The 14,844-nt window shown below is 41.0% G+C and overlaps 1 protein-coding gene across 4 annotated transcripts in view; it reads right to left on the reverse strand.

Moving 5' to 3' along the window:
• Itga8 (integrin subunit alpha 8) overlaps nucleotides 1-14,844 on the reverse strand; it is a 178,238-nt gene that overhangs the window by 76,022 nt on the left and 87,372 nt on the right. For 2 of the 4 annotated variants that reach the window (XM_052728122.1, XM_052728123.1), the window contains exons 14-15: nucleotides 8,281-8,326; nucleotides 5,513-5,620 (exon numbers count right to left, since the gene is read on the reverse strand). The exons of 1 other annotated variant lie outside the window; for it this stretch is intronic. In XM_052728122.1, coding sequence (XP_052584082.1) covers nucleotides 5,513-5,620; nucleotides 8,281-8,326 — 154 coding nt within the window. Of the gene's footprint in view, nucleotides 1-191; nucleotides 479-5,512; nucleotides 5,621-8,280; nucleotides 8,327-14,844 lie in introns of all 4 variants that reach the window. One more of the 4 variants, XR_008215733.1, reaches the window with a different exon arrangement.

Raw genomic sequence — 14,844 nt, forward strand, 5'->3', positions numbered from 1 at the left:
ACATTTAATTATATACACATACACATGTGTGTGCACGTATACCCCCCCACATACACACTCCCACCAACTTGACACAATATTAATACAATTGACACAGGTAGCCTTTGCATAGGGAGGCAAATCCTTGAAAACATTGGTAGAGATCCAATTAATTGGTTAACACCCCCACTTTCTTTACGCAGTGAACACACATGAAGATCTTCCTTGTGCCATGGAGTAAAGAACTGGGCAGCACGGTGGGGGAAACGCTGCGGAAAAGGATGGAGAAGAGCAAAACCCTGGCTCCACTTGAGGCACTTGAAATTTTCCGGTGTGACTAGAGCTCCCAGCAAGACGAGGTCAGCTGGTTTGGTTGATGGGTGGCGAACAGGGCTTTGAAGTCATGGTTAGGCCTGTGAATTTAATCTTAAGCACGAAACAGCAGGCTGGTCTTAACATCAGTCAGCCACACTGTTGGGAGGAGACTGGAACTCGGCACCTTGTGAGGAGAGAGAGAGAGCGAGGGAGGTGGAGGGAGAGAGAGAGAAAGTTAAAGCGGCTGACTCAAGCCAACTGTACACGGTGATGTGGGTATAAAGGCAGTGATAGCTGAATCCAAGACACTTTGTAATTTTGTCTTCAGCATGCACTAACCGCCATCCAAGAAATGTTTGTGGAGATTGTCTCGTGACCTGAACTTGCCCTGGTTTATGGCCATAGACTGGATGGAAAATACCCACTTGTTTCCACTTGACTTTATCAAATATTCTCACCTCCCTCCTGAAATAGTCTAACAGCCAGGATGTAGTCAGGACCTATGAGCGTTGGTAAGAAAGTAAAGACATGAGAGAATAGATGATTTGCTGACAGTCTTAAAGATTTTACTAATAAAATTCTAGTATGATTTGAGTGTTTCTATGGAATTCAAAAGAAGTAAATACTCTCCAATCATGCTTTAATTAGATGTCAGCGTCCTGTGTCAAACGTAACAGAAATGTGTCACATCTGGGATTCATCTATCCCCGTGACCTCAGTCAATGTCTCCCTTCAGGGTAAGTAATTCGCCACACACCATTTAGGCAAAAGTTTCCTGAGATGTCTGTGCTATTACTAGTGTTTATACCACTTCCCCAGAGAAATCACAAACGGCAGCCCACTTCTCCTTCAATTAGAATTATTCATGGAAGGTGGGTAGGAAATTACATCTTTAAATTTTCTGAATTTTTTTCCCCATGCCCAGCTTTCCTATAAGCACTTGGTATGTGTTACCATTGTCTGCCGGCCGATGTTTTACTCACAATTTCTCAGCATAGACAGAGCTTTGGCAAAATAAATCCACATTTATGGTGAAATCATCAATATATAAAATTTAAATGAACTTACATACAGTAATTGCTTTGTACAATGTGAAGCAATATAACTTTCACAAAGGAGTAAGTTACAGTTACGAAAATGGATGTTGAGTCTTTGGAAAGAAGGAATTTGATAAATGATGTTGTCAGCTGAAGGCTTTATCTTAGTTTGTAAATTATGTCAGAGTACATTTATATTTCTTTCTTAGTTCTCCCTTTCTGTTACTTCAATATCATTAACAATTGGATGAGTTTAACTTTCATTCAAATTTAGTATAACTGCTATAGCCTGCTGAAATATTGCTAGTAGCATTTCAACTTGAACCCACCAGGTTAAAGACGGCTCTAGTTAAAATACCTTTTCAAAGTGGCAGGTTTTCTATAGTTCTTTTCTAAACTAAAAAGAAGATTTCAAAATTCTACAGCAGTGGATGGCCACATCCATCCTAAATACAGGAAGATATTTGTTAGCTATATCTACAGATATATAGTGAGGAACCAGCTCCATTCTCAGATCAATACATAATTATGAATTGTGTCACGCAAAACTGAAATATGACTTAATGTGAAATATAATTTCAAGCTATGATTTATGTTCAAATTCAGCAAAGCCCATTAGTCTCAACATTTTGATTGAAAAAATAAAACAAAGCCAAACACAAACTACATGAAATCAACTGAGAGCTCTCATTGCATACATCTACATGAAACTATTGGCAGACAGGCTGCTATCCACAGAAGGCAGGATAGACACAACACGATCCAATCCTCACACTATTTGCCCCCCATGAGACAGTGAACAAGGAGCTTGTGGTGTAACTCTGATCATGGTAGTGGATAATGAGAAATGAGATAAATGTGAAATCTGCTTTCAAAATACAAAGCCAGATGGGGAGATGCTAGTTGGCCCAGGGCTTGCTGTACAAGCATGAGGACCTGGATTTGGATCACCAGCATCCAAAGGAACCCCGCCCCCCAGGCACAACAGCAGTTATCCCAGTGCTGGGTTTGAGGATAGGGAAGAGATACGGAGACAAGTGACTCTAGGGCAACCTAGAGCCTCAACCTGTGGGTCAAGAGCCCCTTAGCGGTCAAATGACCCTTTCACGTGGGTCTCATATCAGATATTCTGTATATCAGATATTTACATTATGATTCATAGCAATAGCAAAATTACAGTTAGGAAGTAGCAATGAAAATAATTTTATGGTTGGGGGTCACCATCACACAAGTAACTGTATTAAAGAGTTGCAGCACTAAGAAGGTTGAGAACCACTGCTCTAGGGTTTATGGCTAGCCAGGGTAGCCTAATTGATGAGATCGAATGAGGTTCAGTGAGAGACTCTGTCTCAAAACTAAGATGGACATTGATTAAGGAATATACCTGATATCAACCTGTGGCCTCCACACACCTGTGTGCACACACCCATGTGCACATGTGCACACACATATAAATATATATATATGTGTATGTATATATATCACACTCACCACATATGCACAAAATAACAAAGTACAAAGCAAACAATCACTATTTCTAATTTATTTATTTATTATTGTCCATATATGTACTTGATGTGTGTGTGTTGGGGAGCACACATGTCATGGAGCTCATGTGGAGATCAGAGGACAATTTTGTAGAATTGATTTACCTTCCACCTTTGCTCAGGTTCTGAGGATTGAACTCAGGTCCCAAGGCTTGTGTGGCAAGTGCCTTTACCAGTTGACCCATCTCATTACAAATTCAACTCTACTTTAATGATGATTTTATATGATGTCATTGATATCTGAAAAAAGCCTCTTTTTTGAGATTGGAGAAGTAGATAGTTTGTTTTATGTTTATAAAACAGAAAAACATCACTAGTTTTTCTCATTAGTAACCAATTATCTTAATATTTAGTATGCTGAATTTCATTTCCTTTTTTCTAACTGAGCAATGCCAACAGCAGATATTTTACACAACCAGACAGCTGACTGAATAACTCGGAAATCCACAGGGGAAGGAAGTGAGGAATGCTTTGTGACTGGAGTTTGCAAAAGGGTTTATCTACTGTGCAAGCTCATGCCAAATCAGGTCAATGTCACAGCAAAGATGCTTCAAGTACTCTGGGTCAACTGCATGGAACACTTCTACAGGAGTCAGCTGTTTGCTTCCTGTCTCGAGTCTGGTTGGTTGGTTGAGGATCCGAGGATAGAACCCGGGGCACCCTACTACTGAGATATACCCTCATTCTCCAGCTTTGTCTTTCAATATTCTGAAACACATGAAAACTTTTGCACTTGAAAATTAAGTATCTTCAGAAAAGGACACAATAGACTTAAGTAACAGTAATAGGATAGAATTAAGCAAATGCAGTATAATTTGTCCCTAGAACAAATTACATTTTATCTTAGTAACATGACTCCAATCAACAAGGAAATGGCTGGTGAAGGGAAAGGCATTGGCCAAGGGGCTATTGGCAGTTGATGGCAGCTTGGATGAAAGTGGCTTTTCCTTGGCAGTGTGAATACTGGTGGGTTTCCAGTGCCCTGGTGGATGACACTATCCATGCCCATGCATAAATCAACAGCACTAATCAGACAGAGTGGTTTAAATAAAGAACTACAGAAGAAGTATATTGAGTTGTGAGGGAGGGGTGATGAGGGTCCTGGTGGGGGGAATTGGGAATGGAGTGAGGGTTGGATATGATCAAGATACATTCTATACATGTATGAAAATTTTCAAAGATAAAAAAATTTTTTCCTGAGCAAAAGTAAATACTCCTATATTCTTTTGAAAAAGACTCCAATCTCTTTTTTAAATCCATAAAACTAAAACTCTTTAGGAAATAAATCATGTATTTCAAAATAAACACATTCTGTACTGGAATGTTGCTGTCGTGCTTAACAGACTGCAGTGTGGAACCCGGGTTTTGAAGGTGTGAACAGAGGGCTCCTTGGAGACTATGAGAGTCTTAATGCTCACAGCCAAACAGCACTCACAGTTCATTTAGTGCTCACTTAATCACGCCGGGCAGTGGGGAAATGCTGGCTCTCTCACATTCTCTCAGGTCAGGTTTTCATTATACTATTTTATGGTTTAAAACCATTTTAAAGTTTGCTCAGGGCATTCCCCAACTACTTTCAAAGGCAGTTAAAGGAGAGGACCGGCCTTCCCACACAGGGAACCCCTCACAACAGGATGTTTTCCAAAGAATTCTTCAGGAACCTGGAACTCTCTGCCCCCTACACCCACCCCTGTAGGTTTGATTCCCATAGGAACTCCTGTCAAACGGCCATCAACAACATGCTAAGATGTGCCACAAATAGCTTCTCAGGGTCAAGGCTGGTTTGTTCTTTATTCTGATATTGTCAAGAACTCAACAGTCACCCTGGAAAATGAAGGTGAATCTCAAAGACCTTTGTTGATTTTCCAGAGGAAATGCCCTGGTACCATGGACCAGCACAGTGTCTTCTGCTGTCTGGGATCCCTACACTAACAAATAAACTGGTACTTTTTCTTGGGATGTGTTATAACCCAGTTCCATTTTGTCATTTTGTGACAGGCATAAGTCAAAAGCTAGATAAGCCATGTTTCCTACTGTCCCTTTTATCCTTGTAATATCATGGCCACAAGAACAGGTCAGTGTACAAAAATATCCTTTTTTTATAACATTGACCTTCTGTCCAGTCATACATGCCAAGTTACAAAACTGCTATTTTTAGCACATGGAACTAAGTAATTCAGACTAGTTTGTTTATTTCAAAAAAGAGAGACACGATAGCTTTCAAAAGTGGCATCCACAATATATGCAAAAGTTAGAGTCAAGATATTTTGGTGTGTTTTGGGTTTGGTTAACATTTAGTGTGCCAAGAAGTTTGTTTAACTGGGAATTTCCCAAGTATTTTGGTCTTTTTAAATCTAAGAGCCTGTAGGTTAGAGTACTGGCCTTTGTCTAAGCCCACAGTCAGAGCTCAGCATCACATCAGCATTCCTCTGCAAAGATTGGGTCTCTGCTGCTCAGTCTTGGTCTGTAGTCCAGAAACCTGAACATCCTCTTGAAGATTTTTATATATATTCAGTATGCATGACCTCAGACCCTACCCCAGACTTTCTACACCCAAATCTGCATTTTTTAAATAAATAAGATCTAGGTGATTTGACCCCATGTTAGAACGTGTGTATTACTGGGCTAACTTACCAGGCTACAGGTGTCGGGAATTCCGGAATCTGGCAAGTTTTATTTTCAAGGTTGATAATCATCGGGTGTAGTAGGAGCTGGGCATCCACTGTTACAACTGGCCTTGCTCTGTCGGGAGAAAGCTGGAGCATGAGTGGAACTCATGAATCATGGAGGGGATCTTTCCCTGATTAAAGGAACTCTTCTTCTAGAGGTCATTGCCAACATACCCAGCCTTGCACAATGAATTCTGCTCTTGGCATGAACAAGTGGGCACCACACTCAGAAGATCCCCTCTAACCCATCAGAGAGCAGAGAGCTCTGAACAAAGGATGCTAGAGGCCTATCAAGCACATTACATCCATTGACCTGATTTCTTTATGGAGTAGACTCACTATATTGTGATAATACAGTGTGATTATAACACAGCTCCATGATTTTCTGGGAGCCCTATGTCCATATTTGAGGAGACATATATTTTATTTAAAGATTTATTTTATTTATATTTATATATATGTACACATGCTGGTGACTATGGAATCCAGAGAGGGCATCAGATGTTCTGGAGCTGGAGTTTTAGGTAGTTGTGAACCATCCTGTGTGGGATATGGAACCCAAACTTGGGTCTTCTTCAAGGACAGCAAGCTCTCTTAACTATTAAGCTACCTCACCAACCCCAAGACACATCTACTCACAATAAGTACTTGAGGCTTTTGAATTTTGTTGGCTCATTGATAATTTTTCAAATTGACTGGTAATTTCCTAGCTAAGCTTTGCAGATTCAAGAACACACGAAAGTGGGTTTATAGAACAATTCTGTACTTCACCCCAAGAAGTAGTTCTTAATCCTGTCTGCACAATGTAATTACTCAGGAAACTTTCAAACAAACACTATGCCCAGACATCATCGTGGGTCAATGCAACTAGAATGTCTGGGGTAAGGCCCAGGGTTGGAATTTTAAACACATTCTCAGGCAATTCTAATAGTCGTATCTGAGGCGAGGAATGAATGTGAAAGCCATCCTAGAGAGGATAACAAGGAAAGAGAGTAGGAAAACATAGAGCAGGAAGGTGGAGCAGCTTTTGAAGTTTCCTTATAAGAGATACTAGCTGGGAGCCAAAATTTCCAGAATTAAGTGTACACTGATGCTATGTTGAATAGGTTTCTTCTGACAGACAGGGGGAGGGTCATGTCTAGGGGCCAAATACTGTGCAAACAGTTTCATGATAACAACATGGGGGCCACTGGGATTTTTTTTACAAGCCTCTTGATGTTATCTGTACTGTATTATTTTATTTTCAAAATTGTATTATTTCCAGTTCTGGGGGTGGGGGATCTGATGATAAAATGGTATTAGGCATGCGAGAGATTTGCTGTGGCAATCACCTTTGAGAAGAAAGGGGAGTGAGTGGAGGAAGTGGGGGTGATAATCCCCTTAAGGATGAAGAAGATTCTGGCATGGACATTGGAGTGTCCTTGGGCAGAATCGCCTGTGACAGAATTGTCTCCAAGGACCAATATGCATTTATGCCCTTGTGCCAGCAATAGGCTGGAGCAGATCATGGAAAATATGAGATTAGCACAGAGCTGTTGATTTGGAGTGTGGCAGACAGAGCAGGGTTCTTGGTCGTGTAAATTTGTGGCCATAAGAAGCTTAAGCCTCATGCTTCAGAGGTGCTGGAGTTTCAGCTCTCTGATGCTCTGTATCCTAAATGAGAAGAGTTGGCACAAATCAGTCCCTGACACATTTATATTGGGGTTGAGGAAGAAAAGCTGGTTTGAGGAAAGCTAACCTTAGGGTCTGTCTGGGAGTTAGCCACCTTAGCATCACATGCCTAGGACACCTGCACATGCTGGTCTGTATGCATGCATTCACATATGACTTTTGTCTTGAAATCCTGACCCAGTTCATTGGATTCATATTAAACATTTTAAGAAAGCTCAACTACCTAACCAGCTATTACTCAGCATAATTTGCATTCAAATTCTCACTGAATTCTTTGGACACAAGTAGTTTCTTAAGATAAGTATTGATAGTCCAGTTTATAGATGAGAACCAGATGCTTAGAAGGCTATAGAACAGTGATTTTCAACCTGTGGGTCATGACTCCTGGGTAAACGTCTATCTCCAACAATTCATAACAGTAGCAAAGTAACAATTATGAAGCAGCAACAAAAATAATTTTATGGTTAGGGAGTCACCACAACATGAGCAACCATATTAAAGAGTCACAGCAATAGGAAGGTTGAAAATCACTGCTACAGGAGTTTTCCCCGAAATTACAGAACAGTTAGTGTGTGGAAGGGTCAGGTTCTGATCCCAGGTCTATTGCATTAATGCTGCAGAGGGCTTGCTTCTGGAGGGGATGACTCCTGGCAGGTTCTATTCCCCAACTTCTTGTCCACACTTGGATGTAAGAGTGAGGGTAAATAGTCACATTCTCCCTGCCATAATTCTGTCCTACATGTCACTGATAATTCCCAAAGCATAGATAGTCCAAGTTCAGAGCCATCTAAAACATGGGTCGTTTTCTGATTTGATGATTTTAATACCTTATTTAATGTCAGGTGTATTAGTAGGAGCTGGAGATTTGCTCATAAAGTAAGAGAATAAAAATATGTAGAAATGAGAGAAAGGTGAAAAATACACCCAGAATTGTAAAAAGACATAGGAGCATTCTCCAGAATTAGCAGGTGAGATAGGTCTTTGGAGTCTCAAAGGCAAGACTACTCACATAAGGAAAATGCATTTAAAGCAGAAGAATATTTGCGTACCAGCACCACATACCTGTAGACAGTCACTTTCCCTTTTCCAAACGCTCCCACAAGTAAATCTTTAAAAAAAAAAAGCAAAAGCAAAATACATGCATAAGTTTTTAGAAGTAATCGACCTGATAAGCATTTCTAATCCCCAAACCCCAGATTAGAAATGCCCTCTCAACCTGAAACTTTTTGGGCACCAACATGATGTTACGAGTGGAAAATTCTACACAGTTTTATGCACAAAACTATTAAAAATTTTTTTTTATAAAATTACCATCAGGCTGTGTGTCTAAGGTATGTAAAAAATGTAAATGCATTTTGTATTTATGCTTGGGTCCAATCTCTAAGATTGCTCACTATGTACATGCAAATATTTCATAACCAGAAAATAAAATAAGCAGAAACTTAAAGACTTCTGGTCCTGAGTGTTTCTAGGAAGGGCGGCTCAGCCTTATCTGCACTAAGCTCAAAGTTGGAAGCAGCACACAGGATGCCCCAGGGTTCCCACTGCACAGTGAGAACCATAAAAACAGAAGAAGAATTCACACTGCTCTTAAGACAATTTGGAAGAGTGTGGGGCTTCGGTGCAATGACAGTATGGCACAGGAATGAGTGGCTTTCAAACACCTTCTGTTTCAGACATGCTTGCAAACTCACCATGGTATCATTTTCCCCGTTCTCTAGATTCACGGCTGATGACCCAGGAAAAGGAAAAGGGAACAAGGACAAGCTGAGAACTGACTGTAGGCCTGATCTATTATTATATGTGCTGTCTTAGTTCTCCCATTCCAAGGACAACCCTGGGGAGCAAGGATCATTGCCTGCAAAGTAGCACATTCTGAGTGTCATTCTGAGACCACCGCCCGCTCTTGCCAGAGAGTGCGGTTAATAAGTATTCTTTTGGTGAAGCAGCCCATATGACATGAAATAACTGAAATATTATCCCGATGATCTTAAGTAACAACAGTAACAGTAAATAGCACACGGACAACCCAATAATTTAATACAATTTTCTCCAATTTCTAAAAATTTTTTGACTTCTAAGAAGAAATTTGAAAGTTAACCAACAGTAAACTTACAGAGACATACACTGAATATTAAGATGACTACATTATAAACTTATTGACATTCACATGACCAGGTCAGAGGTAGATCTGAGTGAGAGCAATAGTGAAATCTTGGACTCTTTGAGGGGACAAACTATCTCAGTGCTTTGCCTGGGAGGCAAAGTCTGTCTCCATCTAATTTACAGTGGTAATTTTTGGTGGAAAGACACAAAATTAGAAATGACACTGGGTACATCTAAAGAATGAACAGAGAATGGACTTGGGAGGAACAAGGGCTGTAGAAGGAAACATACACAGTTCAGACTATAATTGGTTAATTCTAGTGAAAGAGAAGGTAAGTAGGGGGATGAGGAAACGTCTTGCGAAGCTGTGTGGAGGAGGATAGAGGAATTAAATTGGTACAAGGGGATTTCACAGCAAAAGACTCAGTGCCATACTGTCTTGTCAGTCATCTTTCTGTCTGGTTCTTTCTCTCAGGTTTACCCCCGGGAACAGCATTAGCCACTTAGGGCTGGGAGCTGGAACTGAGCAGTAGACATACAGCTTCCCGGTCCAAGTGGAGCCACTTGGAGGGGTGTCCCTTCCTGTGCCCTGGATGTCACCAGCCAGAGAAAACCATAGCTACCTACAGTGGCAACCAGATTTGTGACTCTCCTCTTGGCATCCGTCCTTTCTGAGTTTTCCTTCATCTTTTCCACATCAATATTTTGCAGGCTAACTCCTCCAATACACAATTTGTTTTCTAATTCTTGGCTTAATGTCTGCTTGGGGAAAACTCAGTCTAAGATACGATGATTCTCATTACATATTTTCTCTTAAGAAATGGGCACAAACATCTCCAAGATCAAAACCTCAGACAAACCCTTTCTGTTTTGGAAATAGAGAGTCTGGAATAGGAGGCTCAGGATTTGACTCTGAGGCACTGCACATACTATTGTTTGAGAAAGCCAAACACAAGCCATCTAAAGAGAGCTGTGTCTATGGAATTAAAGAAACCACTGAAAAGGGGACTGCAGCTTAGCCAGCTTCTGCCTCAAATCCCTGAAGCAGGATGCCTATGTTCCTAAGTCTTCCAGTTCTAAAAATCATCTCAATGACGTATATTAGAATTTCAACTTCTCTGACTTTTTTCATATGTATTCTTTGTTACACGTGCCTCCTAGGGGATATTAGTGCATTTTGTTACACGTGCCTCCTAGGGGATATTAGTGCATTTTGTTACACGTGCCTCCTAGGGGATATTAGTGCATTTTTTTTAACCATCACCAGAACATGAACTCTTCTATCTGTGTACTCATGGGCTCCAAATCTGAGATGAGTGTAATAAGGGTAGCCTCACTTGAATCTGTATCTGTTGCCATGACAGCAGATGGACAGCTCTGTTACCCAAACTGATTCAAGAGGAATTGTGGGCTTTGTTCTTGGTACTAAGTAAAGAGAAATATTTATACCCAAATATTGGATCTTGTACTAAAAGAGATGAATTTTAAAATTTTATTTGGAGGGTCTCAATGGATAAGAGTCCTTGCTCTATAAGCATGAGGACCTGAGCTTGAATCCCCAGAACCATGTTAAAAGCCAGACATGATTCTGCATACTTGTAACCCCAGAATTGGAGGACAGAGACAGGTGGACCCCAAGAACTCAGTGACCTATCAGCTTACACTTTGATGAGAAGGCCGTAAGATGGACAGCAGTAGAGGAAGACACCCAATGTCCTTTTCTGGCCTTTTAATGGTCATGTATGAGCATGACCACCTATCACACACACACACACACACACACACACACACACACACACACACACACACACACACCAGAGGTGGGATTATCTGATAAAAAAGTGAAAGGACATGAGATTATAAACCCTTGCAGGGCAGGAGTCTTTGAGTTTGCATAGTCAAAGACTTCATGCAATAGTGTGGGTTAAAATAAATAAAAAAGGAAAGAAACCTTTGCTTCTGTGGTATTGGGCATAGAGCCAGATACAAAGTCAAGGCCCACAACTTCCTAACTGAGAGACAAAGTGTGACTATGATCATGTTCTAAGGGTGAGCAGCATGAAGAGCTGCATCAGTGCATGGGAACCAGAGGGGAATTCTGCTGGATGAAGTGTGCACATGTGCACACACCCTCCCAAATCTAGACTGTGAATAGAGGCTCTGTCACAGTCAGATTGTCATTAGAGCTAAGAATCCCGGAGACTAACTCCTACCATGACAAAGAAGAGGATCACGCCTTTAGGCACTTTAATTCCTCTGCTTCAGGGAGGGAATTTTCCAACTCTGGAAAAATAAAACTAATAGGCAAAATAGGCCCCAATTTTCTTTGTAAGAATATAGCCACAGTTATTTGGAGGCCGAGAAAACAGTTATCTACCACAAAAGTATGCTTGTCTGATGAGACCCCAGAAGTATTATGGGGTATATGCCTACTGGAAAGGCCAAGAGCGTTTATGCTCAGGTTCTCAAGTTGGGCAGATCCCTTTAAGGAAGGAGAATTGATTTGCTGGTTACATTTCTAACTAATCTCTCTTTCTAAATGCTGGGACAGGTTTTGATAAGCACCCTGGAGATTTTCCCTTTTTCTCTCTGCTTCTCTCTATGTATTGCATAGGTATAGGATGGATGCTCATGTGTGCATCCACTTATGTATCTATATATCCTTTATGTACACAGAAATAAATGTTTGTGTGTATATGCATATTTGTGTATGTATATATGCATGCACAAATATGTATGCACACCCAGAAACAATACTTTTTAAGTACTTTTATTTTTCCATCATGTTGTTCTCACGAGTCTAACATTTATTCTCAAGCTTCATTGCAAGCACTGTTCCCCACTGAACCATCTCACCTTTGTTTAGGCATTGAAATGATAACCTGGAGACAAAGTAATTTTGCTGCTGATCTGTGGGTGGGTAACTGGATACACTTTCTCCCCACTCCCTCACTTTCTGATAACAGGTCTTCTACTATGAGCCCATGCTCACTCCCCCCCCCCCCCCCCCGCCGGTTACTAACTGTCTCAAAGGCAAATCTGAAAACAAGCATATGAAAAATGTTGCCCTTCTCCACACCGACACATTAGCTGTTTTTTTTTATTTGTTTTGTTTTGTCTTTCTGGAAGAAATAACTGGCAACTCAAATCCTCTCTTTCCACTCAATCAGAAAATGTTCTGTAGGTGCCTCAGGCCTTTGTCATGCCTCACTGGAGTGGAGTTTGTTTTCCTCTGGATGGAAGGACAGACAGGGCGCTCTTAAGGAAACAAAAAAGGAACAGCACAGATGCAGGATCCTAAAAGGTGAAGTCAGCAGAGCTGTGCTCTACCTATGTCTTCGTTATTTTTAAAGAAGGAGGAAGTGCTCAGCTTTCCAAAGGAGTGCACGGGCTGCAGGCTGACTTCACTCACAAGCAAGGGAATCCTAGAGCTGAAACTTTGTTCCAGCTTGGCTTCATTTGGAGTGTGTGCCTGAGGTTTGGGGCAGGTGGGGAGCATGCAGTGAGAAAGACGGGAGACTTCTCAGGGACAAAGAGAGGTGACAATGTCCTTCTAAACCTTCACCCAGGGTCATTTCCATGGGAAGTCTCTGTCACCCATGCACCTATGCTCTGTAAGTTCAGGCAGCCTTTCTCACCTGTAACCTCCCTTCTGGAACCTTCTTCTTGTCCCATCTTCCTGAGAAACACACAAATCTGAAGTCAGCTACAACAAAGGTCATCAGAGCATTCCTTTTTTATTTTGGAACTCAAAAAGGTTTACTGGGACCTGGGAGTTGGTTCAGTGGGCAAAGTGTTTGCTGTGTGAGCAAGAGAATCCAAGTTCAGATTCTGGGGAGATGGTTCCTGAGGGCTGCTGGTTAGGCAGGCCAGATGTATGTCTGTACTCTAGGTCCAGTGAGAGACTCTGTCTTAAACTCTAAGGTGGAGCATGGTAGAAGGAAACACACATGCCCATCTCTGACTGCCAGACATGTAGGTGTGCATGTATACACACACACACACACACACACACACACACACACACACACACACACACACACAGAGGATTTACTAATTTCAGGTACTTTTGGACAACAAGGGGTGCTATAATAACATCCAAAGAAATCTGTAGAGAGGGGGTTCAGAAGAGCATGGGGACCTGCTTCATATCCCAGCACACACATGAAAAGCCAGTTATGACTTTTTTTTTAAACCCCAGCACCTAGACCAGCTGAAATGACAAGCTTCTGGTTTAGTGAGATACCCTGTCCCACAGCAATAAGACAGAGAGCAGTAACAGGATTCCTGATGTCCCACACTGGCCTTGAATGGACACACATCCTCCATTCAATAAATAAAAATGAATGCCCAAAGATAACATATATGGAAAGGTAGGAGCTGCAGAAAAAGGTTAACACAACTCAGAAGGGGGCACCTTAAATATTGAGAAAATGAAGAGTTCACGCAGGAATTCTAAAACTATAATTTTAGCAAATACACCTGAGCATGTTTGAAAGAATGAAAGAAGCAGAGAAATATTGCTACCATGTCATCGGCCTGATCAAAAGTTAATATTTTTCAGTGTTTACCAGAGTGTATGGCACTTAGTAAAAATATAAATGTTAGTGGTTATTGGTTATGCCTAATCTGTAACCAACTCATACAAGTTGATAAAACCATGAACACACTCTTAAAAAATTATAAGGAGGGATTCACATAAAACATTTATTGCCAATAAATACATAGGAAGATATTTAACTTCATTAGTCATCAAAGTATTACAAATGAAGGGGACAACAAGATATTGTTTTTAGCTTTTTAAATTGGAAGGATGAAAGATTAGCCCTGGGCAGGACTAGTGGAAGGCCACGAGCTCATGTGCCTGGTTTATGAGAGGGTAAACTGATGTAATTTTCTTGGAAGGTAGTTTTTGTTTGCTTTTGATAGAAGTTCTCATATAGCCCAGGCTAGCCTTGAACTTGATATATAGCCAAGGATGACCTTGAATTCCAGATCCTCCCACCTCCAACTCCCAAGTGCTGGGATTATAGGTATGCAACGCCACCCAGTTAATGTCACACAGCCCACAGTTGGATTGTTTGGCCTGGCTAAGGGACTCCAGAGTTGTTTCTAAGTTTGGAAAGTCACAGTAAATAGGTGTATATAGGTGGTTATAAATGTATAGAATTGATCATTTATATATAGGGCAATTTTGATTTGCACATGGTCTCTCCTTGAATGTCTCCTAAAGCCTTTGAAGCCCTGTCTGAAATGCAGTGCTGTCTGTCAAGTGGAAATTTGCTTGATGGAAGGTGAAGAACTAGGAGTTCCAAATTCTGTTTTACTTTGCCACTGACTTCTGCTGACTTGTCCAATGACCTTGGACAAGTCTCCACTCACTAACACGTCTCTGATGGAGCCTTTGAAGGGCATAAAAAGAGAAAGTAAAGTGCATAGGAGAATTTGTTGGGCTTAGATGAATGCTATTCTGTGTTCTCATGTCTAATCCAAGCCTTTCCTATTTCGTATTGTAGCCTT

The sequence above is a fragment of the Peromyscus californicus genome, unplaced genomic scaffold (genome assembly GCF_007827085.1).
Source record: "Peromyscus californicus insignis strain IS unplaced genomic scaffold, ASM782708v3 Scaffold_8__1_contigs__length_139910024, whole genome shotgun sequence".
Taxonomy (NCBI): Eukaryota; Metazoa; Chordata; class Mammalia; order Rodentia; family Cricetidae; genus Peromyscus; species Peromyscus californicus.